Source organism: Erpetoichthys calabaricus, chromosome 1, assembly GCF_900747795.2.
Source record: "Erpetoichthys calabaricus chromosome 1, fErpCal1.3, whole genome shotgun sequence".
Taxonomy (NCBI): domain Eukaryota; kingdom Metazoa; phylum Chordata; class Cladistia; order Polypteriformes; family Polypteridae; genus Erpetoichthys; species Erpetoichthys calabaricus.
The window spans coordinates 289,087,774-289,114,736 of NC_041394.2; the positions used below are offsets into that span (position 1 = coordinate 289,087,774).

Genomic DNA, 26,963 nt, shown 5'->3' on the forward strand with positions numbered 1-26,963 from the left:
AGGACGTGATGGCAGAAGTAAAGGCAGGGAGAGAGTGAGAGATGGGAGATGAGAAGCAGAGCTCTTTCTCTCTCTCTGTGAAGTTATGAAAGTGACCCATTTTTGTCTAGTCTGCCCCAGCGGGTCAGAAGTTCTGCTTTGTCTTCAGTTTATGTATTTTCCCTCTGATTCTCCTTCTTCTTTTCTTTGCTTTAATATAAGGTGCTTTTAACTGGCCCCATATAGAGCGAATGCGGGTATGTTTGTGTGCCATGTGTTGGACTGGTCTAAAGTTGCTTCTTTGTGCTCAAAACTGAAATTTTTAACAGAAGTTAGGTGATGGATGGATGAATAAGCCACTATTTATTACTTTGAACTACTTTGGTAGTATATGTTGGGCTGTTAATTGTTTATTTTAAAATGATTTTTGTCTTCTGCTCATTATTGACAAAGGTATCAAATCATCCATCCATTTTTAAACCATCTTTCATTCATTTTGGGTGAGTGTGGGCTATGATTTATATAGAAGAATTCACACAGTAAGAACATGCCATCTCTACACAGCACGTGACCGGGCCAGGAATGGAATGATTTAAGAAAATTGAATGAAGATGAAGAGAATTTTGTCTATTTTATGTGCTGAGTATTTACTGCATTTGTTGTTTTTAGATTTGCTAGCAGAGCAAGGAAGTCCAGTTCTACAAGATCCCGATGGACTGCCATTCTCCAGCTATCCCACCATTCAGTACTCTCCAGCACAGCCACCCATTTCGTCACCACCTTACTACTCCAGCCATAATTTTTATCCTCAGTATCCCGATGACTGGTACTCTTCCTCTGCAATGTACGAACTGAGAAAAGCAACTTGTGAAAACAGCTACGAGAAGGAGCTCGAAGATGGCATTTTGCCAGTTTTAAAAAGGTCACGACAGGGACTTCATCCTGGAAGGACAAAAGGTGAAGAGCTGTGTGTCGTTTGTGGAGATAAGGCCTCTGGGTACCATTACAATGCACTCACATGCGAGGGATGCAAAGGTAAGAATGGGTGTCTCTGTTTTATATTTATATGGGGAAAGCAGGAGTGGTTATCGTTATAATTTCAATATATATATATACTGTACATTGAAAATCAAACTGATTTATGTCTACAACAGCTCATAACTTCTGAGCACTGCAACAGAGTACACCAAAAATAAGCCAACTGCTCTTTTGACATCATAGTTGAAATATAATATTTGCAGATTCAGTAACTCCTATGGAACTGCATTTTAAACAACAACGTGGTTCAGTTGATTGTAAATACACAAAAACATTTTTGTTTATTGGTTTGTTTGTCTGAGGAGTGTTCTAGGGATTTGTCTGTTGACTTCCATGCCCCCATTATGTTGTATCCTTCACAGGCAAGTCGGTCATACATATTTTGCGCTCTAGGTTTGCAGGGTTTGGTGGGCTGCTGTAATACACTCTTCAGTCTTCTCGCTCTGCTTTTACAAGTAGCACAGAATGGAGTCCTAATACAAGTCAAATGTTTGTTGCCTACTGCTAATTGTAAGAAATACATATATAAAGCATAGATTCATTTTATCAGCAGACAGTCTTGAAGTAATGAAAACTTACTCAAGTCTTCTGTACTGTATATTTCTTTAATTGCAAATTATTTAACTATTGCTATATTTTTTCTCGTGTCACCACAAGATGACCTCTGCTGCATGGTGGTATCGATGTCAGTATGCAGACATCTGCATGCTGGCAAGATGGAAGTAACACCAATGGCTATCTTGTGGGCTCTGTTTGTATCAGTTAATTCCAACACCATGCTGCTTGTAAGAAAAATCACTAGTAACAGCTTTACTGAAATATTTTCAAAAATCAGTATAAAACTGTAGCCTTGATCTTAGTATCATTTGATTTATTGTCTGTGTGGAGATTGTGATTTCTCCTAGGATTTAAAGAAATTTTCTTTCAGCACTTCAGGTTCATTCCACTTGCCATAGGTGTACAGATAGGTTTGATATACAGCTCTAAATGAATCTAGTATGAATTAATATGGATCTGTCAGTGAGTCTGCAGACAGGCCGGTAGATAGATAGATAGATAGATAGATAGATAGATAGATAGATAGATAGATAGATAGATAGATAGATAGATAGATAGATAGATAGATAGATAGATAGATAGATAGATAGATAGATAGGAGCTTCCATGAGGGGAAATTCACTTCGTCCAGCAAAAAAACTGAATATTAATTGTAACTAACAAATTGTAAAAACAAAGTCAAACCCAAACAATGCAAAACTAGGATCTACATACAGAAAATAGACAGTGTACATTCAATGTGTGATGTTTCTAATGAAATACCATCTATATGCCAATTTACCAATTGTGTGCGGGCAGAATGAAGATGTGCATGATAGGACAAAGTCCTATTATACAGACTAATAGCTATACATGAAAAATACCCAGTAGTGCCTCCTGCCATGCTGTGGTGGAATGAGTTGATAGCTAAAGATACTCCTGGACGACCCTTAATTTTGCCAACATCCACTGTCTTGCATCTGACTCCAGTGTAGTGCAATGTGACTGGCTTTCTTCATCAGTTTAGTCTGAGGTCTGGCATCCCCAGAGCTGGCATAAATACTCACTTTCATGGCAATTAAACAGATGGTTAAATAGAAAGCAAAGATTATAGCACAAATTCACATTTTTGCCACTAAACAGTTATAAATATTAACATCTGTTGTATAACCATGTATTATTTAAAGTAATTTTCACAATGTTTTGGCAAGTTAGATCTACAAAAACTAGTCAATTAAATATTAAAGCACCAAAATTTGAACAAATGCAACAAAACTGCAATTAAGTATCGAGATGGTTGAGCATTAATAATGGAATAGATGTAATACATATTTCATGCAATACAGGAGAAATTCATAATTTGAATTTAAGCAAGAGTAAACCCAACACACCAACTCAGTGGTCGAGTAAAGAGAAAAGAAAAGGCAGATGAATCTTGCACATCAAAATAACAATAACATTAACTATTGAAAATATTGTACCTGATATATTAGCACATTTTTAAATATAAGTATTTATGTAGTTTGTGTTTATTTAATGTAAGGTTTCTATTTCTGAGGTTTATTTGTCAGTTTGATTTAGCTTTGTTTCACTTTGCTTACACTATTTAGGTTAGAATTGTTATGTGACTGCAATCACTGTACTGACATCACAAAGGTGATGTTAAAAATATGTGACAGTAAAGGCATGCCTTATCCTTTGGAGGATACACAATGTACAAAAAGTTCTCTTATGATGTTAGCTTTTTTTTCTAAGCAGGCCCTAATGCTAGGTTTGTGCCATTGTGTTGATTTCATTTTGTTTTGACTCCTGACTAATATATTGTCATTGTGGTTCTGGTTGCCTGATGTAATTTGTGATTTCCTGGTTTTGACCTTTTGTGATGCCTGACCACCTCTTAATTAACCATCTCCTTGTTATCTTATAATTCTCTTTATAGTCCATGAACACTTATTGTATCTCAGTATAGTACCATTACAAGAGAAATTATTAAGGTTAAAAAGCATTTAGAGAATAATATTACCATCAGGCTCCTCCTGGGGCATTGTCCATGGTTTAGTTGTGTTAACTGTTTTCTATTATATTCAGTTACTTATAAATTACTTATTTCCTTTTGTTAATGAACATGTTTATGTTAACCACCTTCTCCAATTACTTTTCATTTAATATATATTCATTTTTAACCGTTTTTTTTTTTTGTTCCTTAATTGTCTAAATCACTTTATCATTTCTTATTTTCACATCTTTATGTTGAGCCAAGGGGGGGTGGACCCCCTAATTATGTAGGCGTGCTGCTATTAGCTCAATCATTGAGGCATTGCATCTTACCTCTATGTTTTGGCATCCTTTTTCTTTGTTTTTTTTTTGTTGGTTTTTTTTTGGATTGAGGGAAAAGATTCATTGCTATTGAAAATATGGAGTGTCTTTTTAAAGCTTTGGCTTTCATGTGGGGTTACCCCTTGAGGCCTGTGTAATGTGGAGAGGTGCTTTTGCTTAGGAGTTACTAATTACTAATAAGAGAATGGACAAGTAGCAGGTGAACCAAGAGTGAAAAAACACAGACAAAAAATGAAACCGTATATGTAGTATACTTGATTCTTACCTTTATTACATTTCCTTCTGAAATGATGTCAGCAACTTTCAAATAGGTACAAAGAATAAAACGTACATCAGAAAACATTTGGATATTAGAGTGTTAAGGATTACTAGGAATAAAAAAGGTCTGACAACCTAACTTAATGCTGAAATAAACTGTTGATTTCATGTTCATATCCTTAACATTTATTCTCCAGAAATCATTGCACTGGGAAACAACTAAGCACTGAAATTTAATTGGTTACCAAGCAGGTGATCAACCTGACCTTTGGTAACTTTAGGCTAGGTGTCTATCATGTATCACAGATAAATTAATGGAAAGTAATTTAGTGAGAAGTCAAGCAAAATGACACATTTTATTGGCTAACTAGAAAGATTACAATATGCAAGCTTTCAAGGCAACTCAGGCCCCTTCTTCAGGCAAGATGTAAGATGTTCAATTGAAAGCTGGCATATTGTAATCTTTTTCGTCAGCCAATAAAAGGTGTCACTTTGCTTGACTTCTCACTACATTCATAATGGCTAACACGGTACAACATCCTAGTATTATGGGAGTAATTTTAAAAGAAAAGTGATACAAAAGCAGCTGTTCAGTAGAGTTGTGTAAATGGACAGTAAACTTGGGTGTATGTGGCTGGAGATCACATTTCACTAATATGTTTGAGTTTTAAGAAGAAGGAGCACAAGTGTTTGATTTTAGTGAAAAAAAATATTTTGTGCCTTGACTTTTAAAAACGTTTTTATATTATACAACATGGGACGTTAGTCATTAAACTATAAGAGGCACGGATTCTGGTCACAGTGTGCAAACGAGTACAGACTCTTGCTCTAGGTCAGTAGTTGGAACCAAGGCTCTTTATAATTCATGCAGATTGTTTAGATAAAATATAATTAATATGTTAAAATAAATTATTTACTTAAGTGGCTCATATTCACCTTACAAAATAGCATACACAATTTCAGATTTGAGCAGAAGTGTAGTAAGTTAGAAAGTGTACATTATGTGAAAAGATATTATGTTCACATTTACACAGGGTACACGCACAATATAGAAGGTTAACGGGATGTCAGGTATGCAGCACACTGAGTCAAATACAAATCAAGGGAGGTTACTCCTAAACTTTATTGCACTAGTGGGGTTTAATCTTGAATATTGTGTGCACTTTTGGCTTCAGTATTACAATAAAGGCATTTTAGTGATAGAGAAAGCTATTCAAAGCATTTAGTGATAGAGAAGAGCTATTAGAGACACCTCCTGACTGTATACTATGAGCTATGAGGACAAGCCGAAGATTCCTTGTATTATCAGCATTTTTTTTTAAATTGTGAATGGCCGAAGTTGTCACTTTATAATCAGTTCTTGATAAAGATAGATAGGACATGAATAAAAACTGATTAAAGGTAAAATCCCTGCAAATTTTCAAAAATATTGCTTTACACAGTAGTGTAGATATGTGGAAGGGTATTTTAAATTAGCATCTTGGTTTCTGTCAAATCTTGTCTAACAAAATTTTGGAAGTATTAGATGAATAGGTATATTAAAAGGTAAATTGGGCTATTAAAACATTTTTATGTTCAGTGGCCAAATGTGGGTGCTCTAAAGTGACTCCAAACCCAATACAATACTAGTATAGTCCAATAAACGGATAAGATGGGTATTTATTGAGAGAACACAATAACATATTAACACAATGGAAGAAAAGAGAGTTATATAAACAACACAATCATGTGGGCAAAATAGCAAACACTATGTCCCTTTGGGCCTTATAAAAACCTTCCTGGCTAAATCATACATAGTCCTTTCTACCTCATAGCCTCCCTCATCCTCTTCTTCCTCCTCCTCCTCCTTCTTTCCAGTAGAGCTCTTATCCCTGCTACTCCCCTGATTTCTAACTTGTCTGTCTGAGAAATTAGAGGCGTATAGAAAGCTAATCCTGGGAGTACATCTGGTGTCACTTTAGTTTATGGGAAGCACGTCCTGTTCACCTTTGTTTCCACAGAGACTCTTGCACTTCATTTCAGCGCAGCTACTGTGAGACCCTTAAGTATAGAACAGAAAAACTACTGCTGTCCACTAGCAGTCTGTGGGAATAGCCCCCATCCAGGTGTATATTTCCCTCATTCTTCTTGCATCCTTTTACAACCCTTTATTTCTCTTTAGAACTGTCTACAGTCTTGCCTCACTTTTCATAGTGGTCATACATGAAAGGATGAATGAAGATCAAAAGTTAGCCTGCAGGGAAAGCTATTGAAAAGAGTGGATACAATTTATTATTTAGGATCAATGGCAGCTCAATATGAAAATTAGATGCAAAGGTAAACCACAGAGTGCAGTGTGGATGGAACAATTGGAATAAGGTATCAGGAGTATTGATATACTATATATATATATAGGATCTCCGGCCCTGTTCAGCCTATATACATCAGACTTCCAATACAACTCGGAGTCCTGCCACGTGCAAAAGTTCGCTGACGACACTGCTATCATGGGCTGCATCAGGAGTGGGCAGGAGGAGGAGTATAGGGACCTAATCAAAGACTTTGTTAAATGGTGCGACTCAAACCACCTACACCTGAACACCAGCAAAACCAAGGAGCTGGTGGTGGATTTTAGGAGGCCCAGACCCCTCATGGACCCCGTGATCATCAGAGGTGACTGTGTGCAGAGGGTGCAGACCTATAAATACCTGGGAGTGCAGCTGGATGATATAGACTGGACTGCCAATACTGAAGCTCTGTGTAAGAAAGGACAGAGCCGGTTATACTTCCTTAGAAGGCTGGCGTCCTTCAACATCTGCAATAAGATGCTGCAGATGTTCTATCAGACGGTTGTGGCGAGCGCCCTCTTCTATGCGGTGGTGTGCTGGGGAGGCAGCATTAAGAAGAAAGACGCCTCACGCCTGGACAAACTGGTGAGGAAGGCAGGCTCTATTGCTGGCATGGAGCTGGACAGCTTCACATCTGTGGCAGAGCGACGGGTGCTCAGCAGGTATTATCAATCATGGAGAATCCACTGCATCCACTGAACAGTATCATCTCCAGACAGAGGAGCAGGCTACAGCGACAGACTGCTGTCACTGTCCTGCTCCACTGATAGACTGAGAAGATCATTCCTCCCCCAAACTATGCGACTCTTCAATTCCACCCGGGGGGTAAATGTTAACATTATTCAAAGTTATTGTCTGTTTTTACCTGCATTTCTATTACTCTTTAATTTAGTACTGTTTTTTGTATCAGTATGCTGCTGCTGGAGTATGTGAATTTCCCCTTGGGATTAATAAAGTATCTATCTATCTATCTATCTATCTATCTATCTATCTATCTATCTATCTATCTATCTATCTATCTATCTATCTATCTATCTATCTATCTATCTATCTATCTATCTATCTATCTATCTATCTATCTATCTATCTATTGTGTGACCGAAGAATTAAGGCAGAGATTAAAGTTAATGTTTTTAAGACAGTGGTAAGACACCAGAAATGATGTATGAAGCTGAAATATGAGCAGTAAAGGAAGTGTAGGAGAAGAAGTTACATGTGACAGAAATGAGAATGTTGAGATGGATGTGTGCAGTTATTGAAAAGGACAGAATAAGAAATGAGAGAATCAAAAGAACAACAAAAGTGGGAGAGATGTCTGAGAATGTACATGAAAGTAGATTGAAGTGGAATGAATATATGATGAGGAGAGACAAAGAATATGAGGGCAGAAGAGTGATGAGGATGGAAGTACAAGGGAAGAGAAATCGAGGGAGGCTGAAGCAGAGGTGGTTGAATTGAAGGAACAGGATTTGTCTCAGAGTGAGGTGCAGATTCGAGCTGTATCAAGAAGGCTGACCAGGCACATTGACCACACATAGAAGTGGGAAAAGACAAAGAGGAGGAAGAAGACGACAAAGAATTCATACACATGTTGCAAAGTTCCACACTACGTGCTGCCCCGGTGTAATGCTTATTCCACTTTTATTTATTTATTTATTTATTTGTCTCTTTCCAGTTTAGTTTTTTTAATATGTCTTCTTGAAAAGACTGACCTCTAACATGTAAGGGTTTTTGATGAATTTGCAGTTTTTATAATTCAATTTCATTGAAAGGAGCAAATCAAATCTAAAACTTGTTTAATTTAGGCATCATACAATGGCATAAAAATAAATGTGGAAAAATAAATTAAAAAGATACTTGGCATTTGGTATTCGGCCTAGTGTTTTATTCAATTCACCCTCAGTTTGGCCTTTACATTTTAAAGCGACTTTAAAGAATTCTTCCTCAGTACTGAAACATATTATTTGTCTTTGCCTGAACTTTACAAATATATCTTTATGAAGGTGTGTATCTTTGTTTTAAACTGTGTAAAAGGTAAGTGGATTCAAAGGTTTTTACAGCAGCTTTGTTAATGTTTAAAGACCATTTCTAGGACATTTTATGCTATTGGTTAATGTAACAGCTTTATATTTAATTAATAACTAAACAAAGGAAAAGCAATAGGCACTGTTCACAGAGGCCTAGTCAGCAAGTGACAATGTGTTAAGCAAACAATTTTCTCTGATTTCTGCAAACTTGTTCTTCTCTGTTACTGCTTGATGGCAAATTAATAACTTTATGAGGAATAGAAATGACATTTGCGTTGCATGACAATTTTTTCAACATAGCATGATCAGAACAAACTGCAATACAAAATTCTCTGATCCACTTAAACAAATTAAAGGGACCTGTTCTGGCAGGAGAAGAGCACTAGTCCATCATAGGTCTGCTCACTCATACACAAAGGCACTATTTAGAGATACCAATTAACCAATTCAAAATTTTATTCTTGTTTTGGTGGTTAAAAATACTATTTTGTGGGTGGATGTGTTTTTACACTTTTGAGATCTCCATGGGCATGATCAATTGGGAATTGTGATTCAAGTTTAATCTTAGATGACTGCTTTGGGATGAAGAGAACATTTTAGTTAATGACAGGATAATGTGCACTACACAATGTTCTTGTATTGCACATCTTGTTACACAAAAAAATCCAGGGATTTCTGTACATAACGTTATGATTGACAAGAACATTTTTGATTTAATAGAAGCAAAAATTGTATGGTATTTTCCACCTTGACCCTGCACAACAATAACACCAGAAGACAATCATAAAAAACAAGAGTCTTTAACTAGACAAACACAATAATGGGTCAGCAAAAAAGAGAAACCTAGCACGGGAAGATCTTCCTGTCTCTTTTTTGTTTTCCAGAACAGAACCTTGCCTTGTCCACCACACCCTCAGCGACCATCTCTCTTAGTTTTAGCCCATATTTCTTTTACCACTGTTCCTGTTAATGTTAAGACCATGTTTGGCAATGCCTTGAATGAATGTTTTCAATTTTGTGATGTTTGGATTTTATTTTTTTTAATTTTTTTATGAGAGTTAAGAAGGAAGGTGAACGCTGAGAACAAAGAGTGCGTGTCAGTAGTGCTGGTCTGATAGAAACTTACAGTAGCATTAGTGGTGGCAGAAGAAGAGGATGATAGAGGGGATTGATACTTATACAGGTTTTTCCAAGATTTTGACTTTCTCTGTTTCCTCTCAGTAGTCCTTAGCTCAGTGCGTTGACTGCAAAGTGCTTCAGAATGCCAGGGGCAGGAGAGTCTTTTACGTGCAGGCCTGGAAGAGAGGGGACAGACATGGTCAAGACAGGAGAACAGAGCTGACCTTAGAGTGTCTGTGGTGGCACTGGTTTTTAGAGTGGAGAAGTGGTTGAAGAAGTAAAGCAGATAAGGGAAGAGAAACTGGAGGGAGAGAGGGAACAGAGGGGACAGCTGAAGGATACAGTCAGGTGCGTAGAAGAGTGAGAAGAGGAAGAAGCAGAAAAAGTGGTAACGTGTGTAGCGGAATGACAGTTACTTTGTGGGAGTGCATATGCATGAGAGAACAAGATCTGCAGATTCTCAGTCTTTTGAGTTGATGGGGTGTGATGCTGAGTGATGTTGAAAGAGGAAAAAAGATTCCCAATGATTGGAAATGGGCTGCTGTCATTTGTGATGGACGAAAGAAGTTCATTCACCTCAGGAAAGTTCTTGAGCAAACCTGGAGGGCGATAAACAACAATGCTAATCTTAATTGGATGGGAGACAGTAACTGCATGGTATTCAAAGGTAGTGTAGTTGCACACAGTAACCAGGTGGGTAATTCTTTAGTTCTTTGACTCAAGGATTCCTGTCTCATCACCCTTACCAGTGGAACAGCAGGTATGGGTGAAGTTGAAACCAGAGGAAAATGCTGCTGGTATCGCCGACTTGGGTAGGGACAAAGTAGAGAGTTTGGTGGATTATCTCCAGAATAGATTGTGTTATGCTTGATCTAAGTGGACTGAGATTTGTAATTGTGTTTTGTTTATTAAGTTAAAAAAATCTTACAATACAAATTTAAAATTACTTTTTAGATTTGGTTGTTAGAAATCCTGAAAATTCTCTTTTGTACTGTCCCAAAATCATTTATCCTTTCCCTGCTACTAAAAGTAATACTTAATTTGGTCACTCTGTCCTAAATGATAAGCTGGATTTATTACAACCTTATTGGACATTTCATTTACTTATTAGGCTAATTCCTTTATCAAAGGTGACTTACAACATTTATGATACAACTGGGTACACTTCTTTTGGTTTTCCAATTGGAGCACAGGCAGGTCAAGTGACTTGCTTATGGTCATACAGTGTCAGAAGAGGCATTTAAACCCATAGCCTCAGGGTTTGAAGTCCAAAGCCTTAACCACTTCACCACACTGCCTGCCAGATGACTTGAGTGGACTCCCTCAGCAAATCACTGTAGGAACGGAGCTAGGGCCACACACTGATGAGCACTGCAGCCTCACACCTTCAGAGTTCTGAGTTTGAATCCTGCCCGGCACATGTTCCCTATGTCTGTATAGGTTCTTTACCATGTATTTCAGTTTACACGCATTTTAGGCTGACCTTGATAACAGTAACTAATTTTAGTGTCTAAGTTAGAGTGCAATATCATCAACTTGTCCAGAGTTGACTCCATCCTTACCCTTGATCTTTCTAGGATAGGTTGTGGAGTCAAACTACCTTCCATTCACTAAACAGTCTTGATAATCAGTGGATGGTGTGAACTGCTGCATGTTTTACAGTCACTTTGATCACATAGCTTACATATTGTCAATGCATTGCCTGTATACAACACTATGCACTGAATTGAATATGGGATACACTATTATATTTCTCAAAATACTCCATAAACTCGGTCCTGGAACTTCACAGGACATGACTATTCGTATGATTGTTATTATGACATTTCTTCATTTAATGTTCTAATTTGGGAATTTATTTTTCTAATGAGTTTAAAAAATATTTTTGCACTTTATTTATGCTAACACACAGCAGTCACCTATTAAACATTTTTTTAATTCTCACAATGTGTGTCATTACTGTAATAATATTTGGAAGTGAATGAACATCTGCTGTTGAGGACACAGAGCTGGTGCATGGAGTGAGGAGTTGAGATGATCGCCTCAGGCAGCACCTTGGTAAAGAATCTTCATATAATGGTATTTTTTTAACATTACAAAATAATAAAGAAAAAAGAGAGCTTATTAGCAATCTTAAGACTTAAATACACATTAATTTCCTTATTTACAGTGCATACTATTTTTTAAAATTGTGGGAAACATTTCAAATGTTTCCAATTGCACATAACACATAGAACACAGCTTTACCACCCTGTGAGTTTCCAAATCAGTGCATGGTACTGTCATTCATTTTCCTGATTTCCACGTGTTGTATTGTGTATATATTGATTATTATTTTGTGCAGTCCTGTTAATATCTGAATGTTTTTAAGGTTACAGTCACAGTTTGAATGTTTCAAGATTGTAAAAAGTGCAGGATGAAAGAAACAATCGAGCTTCATTTTGCATTCAATTTTGCTATCGCAAATATACAGTATATATATACAAATATTTTGGGGGTGGGGAGTTAAAACTGGAGTAGAATGTATGTATTGTTCTGTTTTTAAATGCTTGTTTTGTGTGTTGTATCATTTTTTCCAAATATACTATTATTGTGCTCATGATGCATTGTATCATGGGAGTATTGTACACATAAACTTGTATGAAAATGCGTATTGTATATGGGTTAAGTGTGTAGTTTCATGCCTATTTAGAATAGTTGGTGGATTTGGTGACACAAGTGTAAATTGCCTCAGGCACCATTATTTAAGGCACCAACCCAGTTAGGAATCACTGTTACCTGGACTATTGCCTACTGCTTGTTAATTGCCTTTTGAAAATAAAAGTATTTTGAAGATATTAAAGGGGCAAACAAAGAGAAAATGTATTCTTAAAATAAAGTCTAAAAAGTCTTGTGTCTGACAAAAAAGATGAATCATTAAAACACTGGCCCATCCATTTTCTATGACTGCTTTTCTCAAATAGAACATCAACATTCAGCATTCAGATTTTCTTAGAATTGTAAATGACATTCAGTGGAAAGAGCAAGGAAACAAGGTACCTCTATAAATATTACTTGGATTCACAGGAGGAATTGTCTGATTGATAAATCTGTTTGAACAAAAAGCAAGGTCAAGGAGGAGATGTGCTGTATACCTTTATGTATTTTTTGGTATTATGTAATTGTACCAGTAATGGCACACTGCATGATAACGTGCAGTGAGTACACTTGACTTGAGCATTCCTAGTTTTCTTACTCTTTCTCTGTACATTTAGAATTCGTTTGCTCAGAGGCTGATTCACTTGCTGCTTCCTGAGCAGCTCTTCTTTTCTGCACTCTAGCGACCCGCTTCTTCTCTTCTTTCATCAGCATCTTTTCATGTTAAAACTGATTAAGTCAGTGTTTGTATTGCAATTACTTAGAACGTTTTCTTTAATTTTTCTTTTCTATCTGCCTTAAGAATGATTTAAGATATGAAGAGGTAGGGGAAGTGATGGCGAAGGTGGTATGGATGAGAACGGCGCCCATACGCATGTGCCGCATGGCACCCCGAAAGCGGATAGTAGACATCACGTTGTATATGTGTACCATATTTCAGGTCAACAGGTCAAATGATTTGTGAGCTACAGGTGATTTAAAATCATGGACTGACAAACGAACAGCCACAGTAGTATATTATATATGAAGATTGTTCAATAAGAGTCATAAATTCATACCAATTGCTTAATTTATAGTATACTGTGGTGCGCCCCAATGGCAGCCTATAGCGACCCAACCCCTGTTGTTAACTTACTTTGTCTGCTATTGGTGCACGATGAAATGTTTTGCTAAATAAAAAAAGACCCTTTTTTTACAATGTTTCCTACAGGTAGGACCCGGGACACAAACTCACAATCTCTGTACTTCAGACAGCCACACTACACTTGCATGATCTTAACAGAGCAGATGGATATAATGTAGCTTTTATTACATATTCATGTTAAATTTGTTGTATTGACATGAGGGTATCATTGTTGTATTCTCCTAATGAAGATGTAAAAATTATATATAGATGTATGTTATGTGATGTACGGTTTTGAAGAAAAATGATTGTTGCATACAAACGTTGAACAATTTATCTAACCTTTTTATATATATATAGTTTCTAAATTAACCTGTTCTGTTGTGAAAAATACTGTAAATGCATTGAAGTTATTCTAATCGCAATATTCAACAGTCTAACTTTATTTTTGTAAATTTTTTTAATCCATTCCTGCATTTACTGAATCTGCTTAATGTAGTTTTAGTGGTGTTAGGCACTACAGCCCATCCCGGAAGTATATTAGAACATTAGAACAATTTAGACAAGGACAGGCCATTCAGTCCAACAAAGCTCGCCAGTCCTATCTTCTAAAAAACATCAAGTCTAGTTTTGAAAGTTCCTAAAGTCTTACTGTCTACCATTTCCTAATGTTTGTTTGAAATTTACCCTTAACAAGTTTCCAACTGTGTCCCCGTGTTCTTGATGAACTCATTTTCAAATAACAGTCTCGATCCACTGTACTAATTCCCCTCATAATTTTACCCACTTCAATCATGTCTCCTCTTAATCTTCTTTTGCTTAAACAGAAAAAGTTTTAAATCTTTCCTCATAATTCAACCCCTGTAGCCCTGGAATCAGCCTAGTCGCTCTTCTCTGGACCTTCTCTAGCGCTGCTATGTCCTTTTTGTAGTCTGGAGACCAAAACTGCACACAGTACTCCAGATGAGGCCTCACCATTGTGCTGAAAAGCTTGAGCATAACCTCCTTGGACTTGTACTCCACACATCATGCTATATAACCTAACATTCTGTTAGCCTTCTTAATGGCTTCTGAACACTGTCTGGCAGGTGAAAGCGTAAAGTCCACTAGGTCTCCTAAATCCTTCTCATAAGGTGTATTTTCAATTTTCACACCTCCTGTTGTGTATTCGAACCTAACAGTTTTACTTCCCATGTGTAATACTTTACATTTACTGATATTAAATTTCATCTGCCACAAACCTGCTCAAGCCAGTATGATGTCTAAGTCCCACTACAATGATTCAACAAATTACAGATTATCTGCCAATCCATCTAGCTTGGTATCATCTTAATCAGCTTGTTTTTTATATTCCTATACAAATAATTTATATATATTAAAAATATTAGCAGCCTTAGCACTGACAACTGTTGAACAGCACTCTTAATATCAGCCAGTTCTGATAAGGTTCCTCGCACCATCACCCTCTGTTTCCTGTGTCTGAGGCAATTCTGCACCAAAACATCACCCTGAACTCCCACTTCTTTTAGTTTGGTCACCTGTCATGTGGCACCTTATCAAGTGCTTTTTGAAAATCAAGATAGATAATATCATATGCTCCATTTTGATCGTATCCTTTTGTTGCTCAATCTTATCCTTAATAATCCCTTCCATTAATTTTCCTGTGATGCACGTTAAGCTTACTAGTTGCTTAGATCTGCACACTCACCCTTTTTAAATAACGGAATATATATTTGCCATTTTCCAGCCCTTCAGAATCTGTCCAGTGTGTAGTGACTTCCTACAAATATGTGTCAAGAGTTTATATATGTACTCACTAGCCTCCTTAAGAACTCCAGGATAAATATTATCTGGTCCTGGTGATTTGTTTGATTTCAGCCTGTTTAACCTGAGCAGCACTTCTCTCTCTAGAAGTTCCAAATACCTCCTTAGTAGTCATGTTTACCGCTGAGAGGTTATTCACTTCCTCGCTTGTGAAGATCTCAGAAAAACGCAAGTTTAGAGTGTCCACTATTTCATTGTCTGTATCTTTTAATTCCCCTGTACTATTTCTGATGCACTTCACCTCCTCCTTGACTGTTCTTTTACTACTAAAATACTGAAAGAATGTCTTAGGGTAGTCTTTTCGCCTTATCTTCTATATTCCTTTCCAACTATCTTGTAGCCTTCCTAATATCCTTCTTAACAGTTGCCCATTGGAGTTATTAATCTTGCACTCCTTATACAGCTGTTTTTTCCTTTGCAGCTTCTTTTTTAACTCTTTATTAACCCACTGTGGAGTTCTGTTAAATGTCTTACTAATTCCAAATGTAGGTACAGTATATACCTGGCCTGCATTACATGGAAAACATTTTTAAACCTGTTCCACTGCTCCTCCACTGTCTCCACACATAAAAGCTTATCCCAGTCTATCTTCCTAAGACTTTGCTGCATCTGCTCAAAATTTGCCCTACCAAAGTTAAACTTAACAGTTAACATAATCTACATGCACTCAGATAAAATTAAATTTAGAAAGGCAGGGCTGTAAAGTGATGAGTCAGATACAATAGGAATTTAAGTTTAGCTCCTGTGATCAATGTGTGGCTGTAAATTTTAATTCTACATATTTTCTTAGATTAAAGCCAAATTTCAGTCTTATTTAATTAATAGAAGGGATGTAAGAAGCACTCATTATTGTGAGTTTTTCTTTTAAATTGCTGTTGTGCAATCAATGTAGAAATATGCTGATATTCAGATCAGGGAGACATAAAAGTATTTCTGATGAAAGCAACAAGCTAGTCCAGTACTCAAGTAGAATCAGTAATTCACACCAGAGAGCTGTATCGTATGTAAATGGGCATGTGGGAAGCTGACTTAGTAGAAGTGCATCTTCTGAATAAATTATTACGAGGATTTACTCTCGGTAAGAAGATCTGGGAGCATGTGGGGTCCACCAGAGATCTTTGTCTTTATCTTTCCAATCACAATAGCAATGAGGCCTGACAAATTCAGGCTATCAAAAAAGAGTGGAAAGAAAAGAAAAATAACTGAGGGAAAGACAATTTGCATATCTTGTGCTGACATACATATTAGGTTTTTTTCCGAAATCTACCTCTGTGCACCATGTGAAGTACAATTATGGAAAAATTACCTTTGTGTTCATTGATGACCACTTCCACCTGTGAACGAAGGCAATTGTATATATTGTTGTACCGTGTACGTCTAACAGACTATGTAATATTACTGAAATCATACAAGTTACAGTATTTTACTAAGTATTTAATATATATAATATTTTCACCATTCTTCTATACCATCTGACGTTCAAAATTTGAAAGACTGAAGCACCAGAATGTAATACATCTCCCAAGTAAAATTTTGCTTTCTTTCGTGGGAAATGTATTTGCAAATCTATTACAGATCTTCTGCTGTGTGGTAATATCAATGATCTTAAATTCGCAAGCTTCATGGTTGGACTATTTGAATAGTATCCACAGTAATATAAGTGGAAGCTGGGCCCTCTTCCCTTTATTTCCTGAAGTGTACAATGAGTGACATAATTTTGTTGATGTTGTCTATCACCTCAACTCAGTAGTCTGACCTATCACCATTGGTGTTGGCAGTGAGGGCAACAATGGCACTGTCGTTGGTATTTTGTAACCTATGGTCATTCTTGACTACAGAAACCCAAGCTAATTTTTAAAGAGCATCCAAATAAATAATAGGAACTTAAATTGGAATTGATTTGTTGACATCTTAAAATATGCAGGCAGTTATTTTGAGGTTCTATATTTCAGAATATAGTTTTGATATCTCAAAAATTTAAAACTAAATTTTTGAAGCCCTTAAATTTTGCTGGCTGCTTCTACTTCTATCTTGCTATTCTACTTTGTCCCTACCCAACCTGAAATGTTGATCACTCTAAAAACAACAAACCTGCAGCATCTCCACAGTTTGTTCTTTTCCTGATTTTACTGGCTGTTTCAAACATCTATGCTGACCAACCTCTGTTTCCAGGTATTCCCTGTTCTCCTGTAAGTCTTCCTGCGGTGACAAGACCAGGAACTGTGCACTAACCAACACTTTTCCATAACCCATGAAAGTCTTCTGCGAACACTGGGTGAAGTGCCACCACAGCTCCCTGGCTTCACTGGCACAATTCAACATGTTGCCATTGTTGTTGTGTGATATGTTTGTCTGTTCTAAGTAACAGTATTACTCTTGGAAAAATAAAATCAAAGTGTGTATCATTCTTTAAAATAAGGACTGCAATTATTGTCCCACGTCCTGTAAAACTATTCCTTCAGGTTAATTGAGTTGGACAGGTTGCCTTATTTTTAAGATGCAAGTGCTTGAGATCCTTTGACAGTGCAGTTCAAAGTTTGCACCATCAATCACATGACTTTTATAAATGGCAGCTTATCTGTTAACCAACCTCAAATGAATATTTTGATTAATTAGTTTTATATCTATTTCTGTGTTAATACGATACCAACCCATATGATTTTTCTTAAATTTTTACCTCCATGTAAATGGAAGTTTGGTGATGGAGTCAAAAATTCAATTTTGGAGTTCAAAAATTTAAAAATTGCAATAGAGTTAGGTTGAGATTCTGATTGTACAGCATACATACTGTACAACATTCAAAACGTCACCAAAAGTTGATTTTAGCGTGTGTGTGTCTGGGGAAAATCAAAATTATTTCAAAATTATAAATTATAAAATTTTAGTATTAAATGTCTTAATATTATGATTATTAAATTAAACATTTTTTGCATTGTGTGGAGCTCCTGGATGACTACATCCTAGCAAACATAGAAAATTTTGGAACAAGTGGTTTGCGAGAAATCCACCCTCAATACCGAGACCTATGTACAGCAAATGGTAACTTACAAAAAAATTGACATACCTTCTTCATACAAGTTGCATTGTGTTTGCCGTGTTACAGGCTCCAGGCCTATTGTTTTTGTTCAAGTTGATCCAGTACTTATCCCCATATCTTTCAAAAACAGCTTCATAAATGTCCATCAATAACTGCCATAGAAATTATTTATATTAACTGGGATTGTGCAGTCTACTCCATTTAGTCATACAACCAGGCCTGTTGATACACAATTTTGTACGTGAAGAATTTTTGAGATTTTTTTAAATATATATGTATGCACACACAAAGGCAAGAGTTTGCAATACCAGATCACAATATCATTGTTATTGGGCTTCTGGGGCTTCAGACTCCCAATCTCATGTGTTCATCCCCTAACCTTTGACATCCTCCCCTCCCACACCACCCTATCTCATGGAGTCCAGTGTCCAGAGAGAACTCAGACCTCTTTGTTTGTGTTCTGACATGCATGGACAACACAACTACATCATATAACCCATGATGGACAATCCCCCATCTGCTCTGGGTACCCCAACTTTTCCATCTAATGTTCTTGTGGGAGGACTAATGGCATTATCAGAGGTTGGGCTAAGCCCCTAATAAGGGCTAAAGCTAGTGAGGCCCCTTCCAGAGCACATGCTTGACGATGAAGAGTAAACACACTTAGATCTGTAAAATTGGACAAGTACAGAGCCATTAAGCCACCCTGTACCAATCTGTCTGCCTGTGCCAGGTTGTTTACTTCATTTGGCCTACTGAAATTAGTTTCAAGTTAAATATTATTTAAGTTGTTTATTTAATTCAGTGTTCTGTTTATTTTACTGTGGTGGGTTGGCACCCTGCCCGGGATTGGTTCCTGCCTTGTGCCCTGTGTTGGCTGGGATTGGCTCCAGCAGGTCCCCGTGACCCTGTGTTCAGATTCAGTGGGTTGGACAATGGATGGATGGATGGATGGATGTTTATTTTAACCACATTTGTTTGTGTACTTAATAAATATTATATAAGTATATAAGCACCTGATTCTATATTATTGCACACTACAATCAGTTGTGTTCTTTTGTAAATTTTTCTGTTGAGCAATTTCCTGTGGTATCACTAAAGTGTAATTTACATGGAAGTACTATATGGAGCCAGCATCATAGTAATATCTTTCTTTTGGAGGCTTAGCACAGGTTCCTGTCTATAACTAAACAATTCTCTGTTTAAAAGCCAAAAATGTGTGTGACAATGTGTTGTGTCAAGTGTTGGCACAATTATTATGTTTTACTACTTTTATGTAAAAATTGAAATTAAAGCCCTTCATCTTTAACATAACAAAATGCAGCCTTGAACTCTCTAAGGTGAGTCAACAATTGGAATGAGTGCAAAGGTTTCCTAGAAAAGCTTACATCACATGACCAAGTACTCATACGCTTGAAAATAAGCAAACAAACAATCTGATTAAGCAAGAGGCTTACTCGATCCTGATTAAAGGGTCTGCTTTGATGGAATTGTGGAGCCGACTATGAGTTAGCTATTACAGGGCCAAAAGGCTGGACATACGCAGTAAGAGTAGGATATACAGCATTGCATTTTACCAATCTTCTAGTTAATGGTCGCACAACCCAGTTTTGCCTTTTTAAGTCCACTGACAACCCACTAGCCGCAATTGCAAACTGCCCCCTTGGTAAAATTAGCATGATCTGGAGTCCCCCTTAATGAAACAAGCTCACTTAGAAATGGGGAAACATATCCCACAGCACTGCCGATTGTTTAGGTGACCAACCACAACCTACTTGGGAACCAATAATGGCAACCCATGACCCATTGGGGGCAATCTGGGTCGCAACCTAGTGGTTAAGAAAAACACTGGCTTAGGTGAGCCACTCGTAAACTAATGACAGCAACCCATGAAAGCGGATGAGGAACACTGCCTTACATGGAAAAGGTGTGCCAATGCTGAGACTTGAATTTGTGCTTTTCCTACAAGCAGTTAAAGTATGCGTATATGTGACAGTATGTGACCCACACCAGACCAACCAAGTCACAACTGCAATGAACAGGACACTTTGTGACCGACATATGGACAATTTGGCATACAGCCACACGGCATGACTCTACACAGATTTATGGACTCTGGGAAGCACTTCTTCAAACAAAGAGTAAAGTAAATCTGAAACAAAACATCAAGTAATGTAACTGAAGAAGAAACCTGGACAACTTTTCAAAACTTATCTAATCTATATATTCAGGAAACATACCTGCTTAATTTATTTCTTTAACCCAAAAGTTTAAGCCCATATTTCCATCCTCCTTTCTTCCATTCTCCTTACCATTTGGCTTTTCCAAGTCTGATATCATGTGCCAATCTTGTGCTTCTCCACCAAACGTTATATATTCTACCATTAGCGTTGACATTGCCACCCTCTTTCCACTGCCTACTGTGGGTTGCTTTGGTGTAAGTTTGTGTGATTATTATGTATTTAATCTATGCATTTTTTTACTGACTTAGTCATTTGAATTTTTTGTCAACTTCTACAAAAGTGAACCATTCCTCACTCTCTAAAATGATGAATTCTTTGTTCATGCTCTTGTTCTCTCTAGGTCTGCCTAACTGCAGCTTCCAGAACCCTCCCATCTAACTGGTGTATTTTTTTTCTCACATTCCCAGACTGCAGCTCTGTTTCACAATCATTTCCATTGGCTTTCAACTGCAACTAGGACCGATGCCTAGGGTCCTGCACAGCTCTGCTCCTCGCTGTTGGCAGAGTTTCCAGTAGGTTAAATGTACTGCATTTTAGTGCTTATTTTACTTGCTTCAAAAATAAGCCATTCATAGATCCTACTATTTTATTGTACTGAGTGATAAGGTTGATATCACATTTCGCATCCAATGTCGCTACCTTGTTGCTGTGTGCCACCACACATGTATTAATTGACAACATATCGGATAACTGACAACATGTCAGAGAAGGGCTATTATAGAGCCATTTACCAACCCACTGTCATAACTGAGCCAGTAACATTGTGAAACACCATTCCCACTCGTTACATGGTCAATATCATAGTTTCTGCTGTAGTTCTGCAAGACTGAGTAACAGTTTCACACCTCAGGCCATCAGACTTTTGAATGCATAAAAATGAATAAGGTTATACTGCTACATTGTCTATTTGTCTATTTATTGCATATATGGACTCTTGTCTATTTATGGTTTGTTTCTGTCACAACTAACACTTTGTTTTATGTTCCCATATGTTACGTGTTATCTCATCTCACTATGTACATGAACATAGTTGGTGATGACAATAAGCTAGCCTTGACTTGACTTGAGTGTAGCAAAGATCTTCTCACGCTTTGTTGAAAAAACATTAAGAAAGTCTGTCTTCAAATACAATTTAAAAGAAAGGGCTTTTTGTTAAATAATTATAAGTATGCAAATAAGTATTTCAAGGTCACAATTTCTTCTTTGCCCTTTTGAACAAATTATTGCACATTTGTTTGACTTTTGCTTGTCTCAAGATCAACATCTGATTAATACAGTGGAACCTCGGTTTGCGAGCATAATTCGTTCTGGAAACGTGCTCGCATTCCAAAGCACTCGTATTTCAAAGTGAAATTTCCCATAAGAAATAATGGAAACTCAGATGATTCGTTCCACAACCAAAAACTATTTATATAAAAATGATTAATACAAAATATAAAGTAACCTTATCATGGTGGAGGGGTTTGCGTGTCCCAATGATCCTAGGAGCTCTGTTGTCCGGGGCTTTATGCCCCTGGTAGGGCCACCCAAGGCAAACTGGTCCTAGGTGAGGGATGAGACAAAGAGTGGTTCAAACCTTCTATGATGAATGAAAACTTTGGACGCCGTTTTCCCTTGCCCGGATGCGGGTCACCGGGGCCCCACTCTGGAGCCAGGCCTGGAGGTGGGGCTCGATGGCGAGCGCCTGGTGGCCGGGCCTGCACCCATGGGGCTCGGCCGGGCACAGCCCGAAGAGGCAACGTGGGTCCCCCTTCCCATGGGCTCACCACCTATGGGAGGGGCCAAGGAGGTCGGGTGCAGTGTGAGTTGGGTGGTGGCCGAAGGCGGGGACCTTGGCGGTCCGATCCTCGGCTACAGAAGCTGGCTCTTGGGACGTGGAATGTCACCTCTCTGAAGGGGAAGGAGCCTGAGCTAGTGTGCGAAGTTGAGAGGTTCCGGCTAGATATAGTCGGACTCACCTCGACGCACAGCTTGGACTCTGGAACCAATCTCCTTGAGAGGGGCTGGACTCTGTACCACTCTGGAGTTGCCCCCGGTGAGAGGCGCCGAGTGGGTGTGGGTATACTTATTGCCCCCCGACTTGGAGCCTGTACATTGGGGTTTACCCCGGTGGACGAGAGGGTAGCCTCCCTTCGCCTTCGGGTGGGGGGACGAGTCCTAACTGTTGTTTGTGCGTATGCACCGAACAGCAGTTCGGAGTACCCACCCTTTTTGGAGTCCCTGGAGGGGGTGCTAGAGGGCATACCTTCTGGGGACTCCCTCATTCTGCTGGGAGACTTCAATGCTCACGTGGGCAATGACAGTGAGACCTGGAAGGGCGTGATTGGGAGGAATGGCCCCCCTGATCTAAACCCGAGCGGTGTTTTGTTATTGGACTTCTGTGCTCGTCACGGATTGTCCATAACGAACACCATGTTCAAGCATAGGGGTGTTCATATGTGCACTTGGCACCAGGACACCCTAGGCCTCAGTTCGATGATCGACTTTGTGGTCGTGTCGTCTGACTTGCGGCCACATGTCTTGGACACTCGGGTGAAGAGAGGGGCGGAGCTGTCAACTGATCACCACCTGGTGGTGAGTTGGCTTCGATGGTGGGGGAGGATGCCGGTCAGGTGTGGTAGGCCGAAACGTGTTGTGAGGGTCTGCTGGGAACGTCTGGCAGAGCCCCCTGTCAGAAGTAGCTTCAACTCCCACCTCCGGCAGAACTTCGACCATGTCCCGAGGGAGGTGGGGGACATCGAGTCCGAATGGGCCATGTTCCGTGCCTCTATTGTTGAGGCGGCTGACCGGAGCTGTGGCCGTAAGGTGGTCGGTGCCTGTCGTGGCGGCAATCCCCGAACCCGTTGGTGGACACCGGTGGTGAAGGATGCCGTCAAGCTGAAGAAGGAGTCCTACAGGACCCTTTTGTCCTGTGGGACCCTGGAGGCAGCTGATAGGTACCGGCAGGCCAAGCGGAATGCGGCTTTGGTGGTTGCTGAGGCAAAAACTCGGGCGTGGGAGGAGTTTGGGGAGGCCATGGAGAACGACTTTCGGACGGCTTCGAGGAGATTCTGGTCCACCATCCGGCGTCTCAGGAAGGGGAAGCAGTGCAGTGTCAACACTGTATATGGTGGGGATGGTGCGCTGCTGACCTCGACTCGGGACGTTGTGGGTCGGTGGGGGGAGTACTTCGAAGACCTCCTCAATCCCATTAACATGCCTTCCAATGAGGAAGCAGAGCCTGGGGACTCAGAGGTGGGCTCCCCCATCTCTGGGACTGAGGTCACCGAGGTGGTCAAAAAACTCCTTGGTGGCAGGGCCCCGGGGGTGGATGAGATACGCCCGGAGTTCCTCAAGGCTCTGGATGTTGTAGGACTGTCTTGGTTGACACGCCTCTGCAACATCGCATGGACATCAGGGACAGTGCCTCTGGATTGGCAGACTGGGGTGGTGGTCCTCCTCTTTAAGAAGGGGGACCGGAGGGTGTGTTCCAACTACAGAGGGATCACACTCCTCAGCCTCCCTGGAAAAGTTTATTCAGGGGTCCTGGAGAGGAGGGTCCGTCGGATAGTCGAGCCTCGGATTCAGGAGGAACAGTGTGGTTTTCGTCCTGGTCGCGGAACAGTGGACCAGCTCTATACCCTTAGCAGGGTCCTGGAGGGTGCATGGGAGTTTGCCCAACCAGTCTACATGTGTTTTGTGGACTTGGAAAAGGCATTCGACCGTGTCCCTCGGGGAATCCTGTGGGGGGTACTCCGAGAGTATGGGGTACCGGCCCCCCTGATAAGGGCTGTTCGGTCCCTGTACGATCGGTGCCAGAGCTTGGTCCGCATTGCCGGCAGTAAGTCAAACCCGTTTCCAGTGAGAGTTGGACTCCGCCAGGGCTGCCCTTTGTCACCGATTCTGTTCATAACTTTTATGGACAGAATTTCTAGGCGCAGCCAGGGCGTTGAGGGTGTCCGGTTTGGTGGGCTCAGGATTGGGTCACTGCTTTTTGCAGATGATGTTGTCCTGTTTGCTTCATCAGGCCGTGATCTTCAGCTCTCTCTGGATCGGTTCGCAGCCGAGTGTGAAGCGGCTGGAATGAGAATCAGCACCTCCAAATCCGAGACCATGGTCCTCAGCCGGAAAAGGGTGGAGTGCCCTCTCAGGGTTGGTAGCGAGATCCTGCTTCAAGTGGAGGAGTTCAAGTATCTCGGGATCTTGTTCACGAGTGAGGGAAGAATGGAGCGTGAGATCGACAGGCGGATCGGTGCGGCATCCGCAGTAATGCGGGCGCTGCATCGGTCTGTCGTGGTGAAAAAGGAGCTGAGCCGCAAGGCGAAGCTCTCAATTTACCAGTCAATCTATGTTCCTACCCTCACCTATGGTCATGAACTATGGGTAGTGACCGAAAGAACGAGATCGCGAATACAAGCGGCTGAAATGAGTTTCCTCCGCAGGGTGTCTGGGCTTTCCCTTAAAGATAGGGTGAGAAGCTCAGTCATCCGGGAGGGGCTCAGAGTAGAGCCGCTGCTCCTCCGCATCGAGAGGAGTCAGATGAGGTGGCTCGGGCATCTGATCAGGATGCCTCCTGGACGCCTCCCTGGTGAGGTGTTCCGGGCACGTCCAACCGGGAGGAGGCCCCGGGGAAGACCCAGGACACGCTGGAGGGACTATGTCTCTCGACTGGCCTGGGAACGCCTTGGGATTCTCCCGGAAGAGCTAGAAGAAGTGGCCGGGGAGAGGGAAGTCTGGGCATCTCTGCTCAAGCTGCTGCCCCCGCGACCCGACCTCGGATAAGCGGGAGACAATGGATGGATGGATGGATAAAGTAAAAATACATGAAACAAATTAACCTGCACTTTATCTTTGAAAAGAATCATGGCTGGTGTGAGTGAGTTTCTAAACTCTTGTGGGATTCCACCCAACAGGACGACATGCGGAAGAGCGTCCCAAAGCAATCGCAGTCTCCCAGCGCTGTAGCAGTTCGCTGTAAAAGCGAATCCGAAAAGGTCGCGGACATGCAATAAGCACCTGCCGTTGATGGGTGATACAAAGAACAAGGAGCATTATAAATGCGCAGGGCACAGTACTACTTGGCCAGGACCCTGCCTGACTGCTGTGTCTGTGTATAGGAGAGCGGCAGATCCCACTACAATAAATAACCGTGCTGTTGCTGTTTCAAGCTGAATAAAGCTGGTGTTGCTAAAGTACTGAGACTCAGCCTCGTGTTTTGGGGTGCAAGACGGGGACTCGCACATCACAGCACACGCACGCACACGCACACACACACACACACACCCACAGTCACAATGCTGTAGTAAACAGTATACGCTCGCACGGATGTTGACTATATGAGTGAGGCACGCTGAACCAGACGGAGAATAGGAGACGATTGCCCACAATCCTACAGCGAGAGAGAGAGAGAAGAACCATCAGCTCAGTTGTGATCACATGACACTCAGCAAACAAAGCGTATACATACTACTCATACTGCAAGACCTCGCTCGTTTATCAAGTCAAAATTTATTACAAATTTTAGCTTGTCTTGCAAAACATTCATAAACCAAGTTACTCGCAAACTGAGGTTCCACTGTATTTTCAAATAACTAGCAATTTGTTCTTGTTTACAAGGAAAAGGTGCTCTTTGTATTAATAACTGTCTTTGCATAATGGTAAATCTTTCCAAGTAGTCATTGGTATGTCTAATAACTGTACTTCCTCTTGCCAGATGAGCTAATAACATATTTTTACTCCATTGAGTAAAGGTTCTTATGTAAAACATTATTCCGTTTTTTAGAGTACTCCAAATCTACTGATGTTCATGTAGACATCTCTTGACTGTTTATGTATTCAGCCCTTCTACCTCATGAATTTCTATACAGGTACTGATTTGATCAACTACCAAACAACAGCTGGTCAATGCATGAGAAGGGTCTGGCTGCAGGCTTAAAACTTACCTTACTAAATTGGCTAATTAATATTTTGTAGCCGCACGTTCTAGAAAGGTTGTTGGACAGGCATGTCACTTCTACCTCGAACAGATGACACGCCTTCCAAACCTCTGTTACTTCCACCACCAACCACAGGCCCTTGAATGATGTCATATGGGCCTGTGGCTGGGGCAGCCACAAAGAGGTCAAAAGCTGGAGGGCTGCAGCCAGACTGTGGAAGGCACCCTATTGAAGCACCAATTTGTGACATAAGCTACAACAGTGCTTGTTACAATGATACAATTAAGTGAAAAAGAAAGTCTTTCATAAAGCAGAATCTCAGCTGTTGGGGAGGAGGCCAGAATGACAACGTTTGAGCAGGAGAAGTCCTGAGAGCTGGCTCCTGCCTTGTGTCCAATGCTGAATTCTCTAATGCTCTTACCTTTAAGAAGCTCCAAAGTAGAGAAGCACCATCTCTAACTGAAATAAAGCCATGAAAACAAAGGAGGACTCATAGCATGAAAAAAAGCTTTGATAAGAGCATTGGAAAGAGTCAATAAAGAGGGGGTGGAGTAGGGGGGGT

General features: G+C 40.0%; 2 protein-coding genes across 3 annotated transcripts in view; one reads left to right on the forward strand and one right to left on the reverse strand.

Annotated features, from left to right (window-relative positions):
* The window catches only part of LOC127528026 (craniofacial development protein 2-like), a 1,148,403-nt gene that overhangs the window by 368,601 nt on the left and 752,839 nt on the right, over positions 1–26,963 (reverse strand). The gene's annotated exons all lie outside the window — the stretch shown is intronic.
* nr1h4 (nuclear receptor subfamily 1, group H, member 4) overlaps positions 1–26,963 on the forward strand; it is a 79,959-nt gene that overhangs the window by 13,401 nt on the left and 39,595 nt on the right. For both annotated transcript variants that reach the window (XM_028816365.2, XM_028816374.2), the window contains one exon: positions 649–1,014. In XM_028816365.2, the coding sequence (XP_028672198.2) occupies positions 649–1,014 (366 nt within the window). The remainder of the gene's footprint in view (positions 1–648; positions 1,015–26,963) is intronic.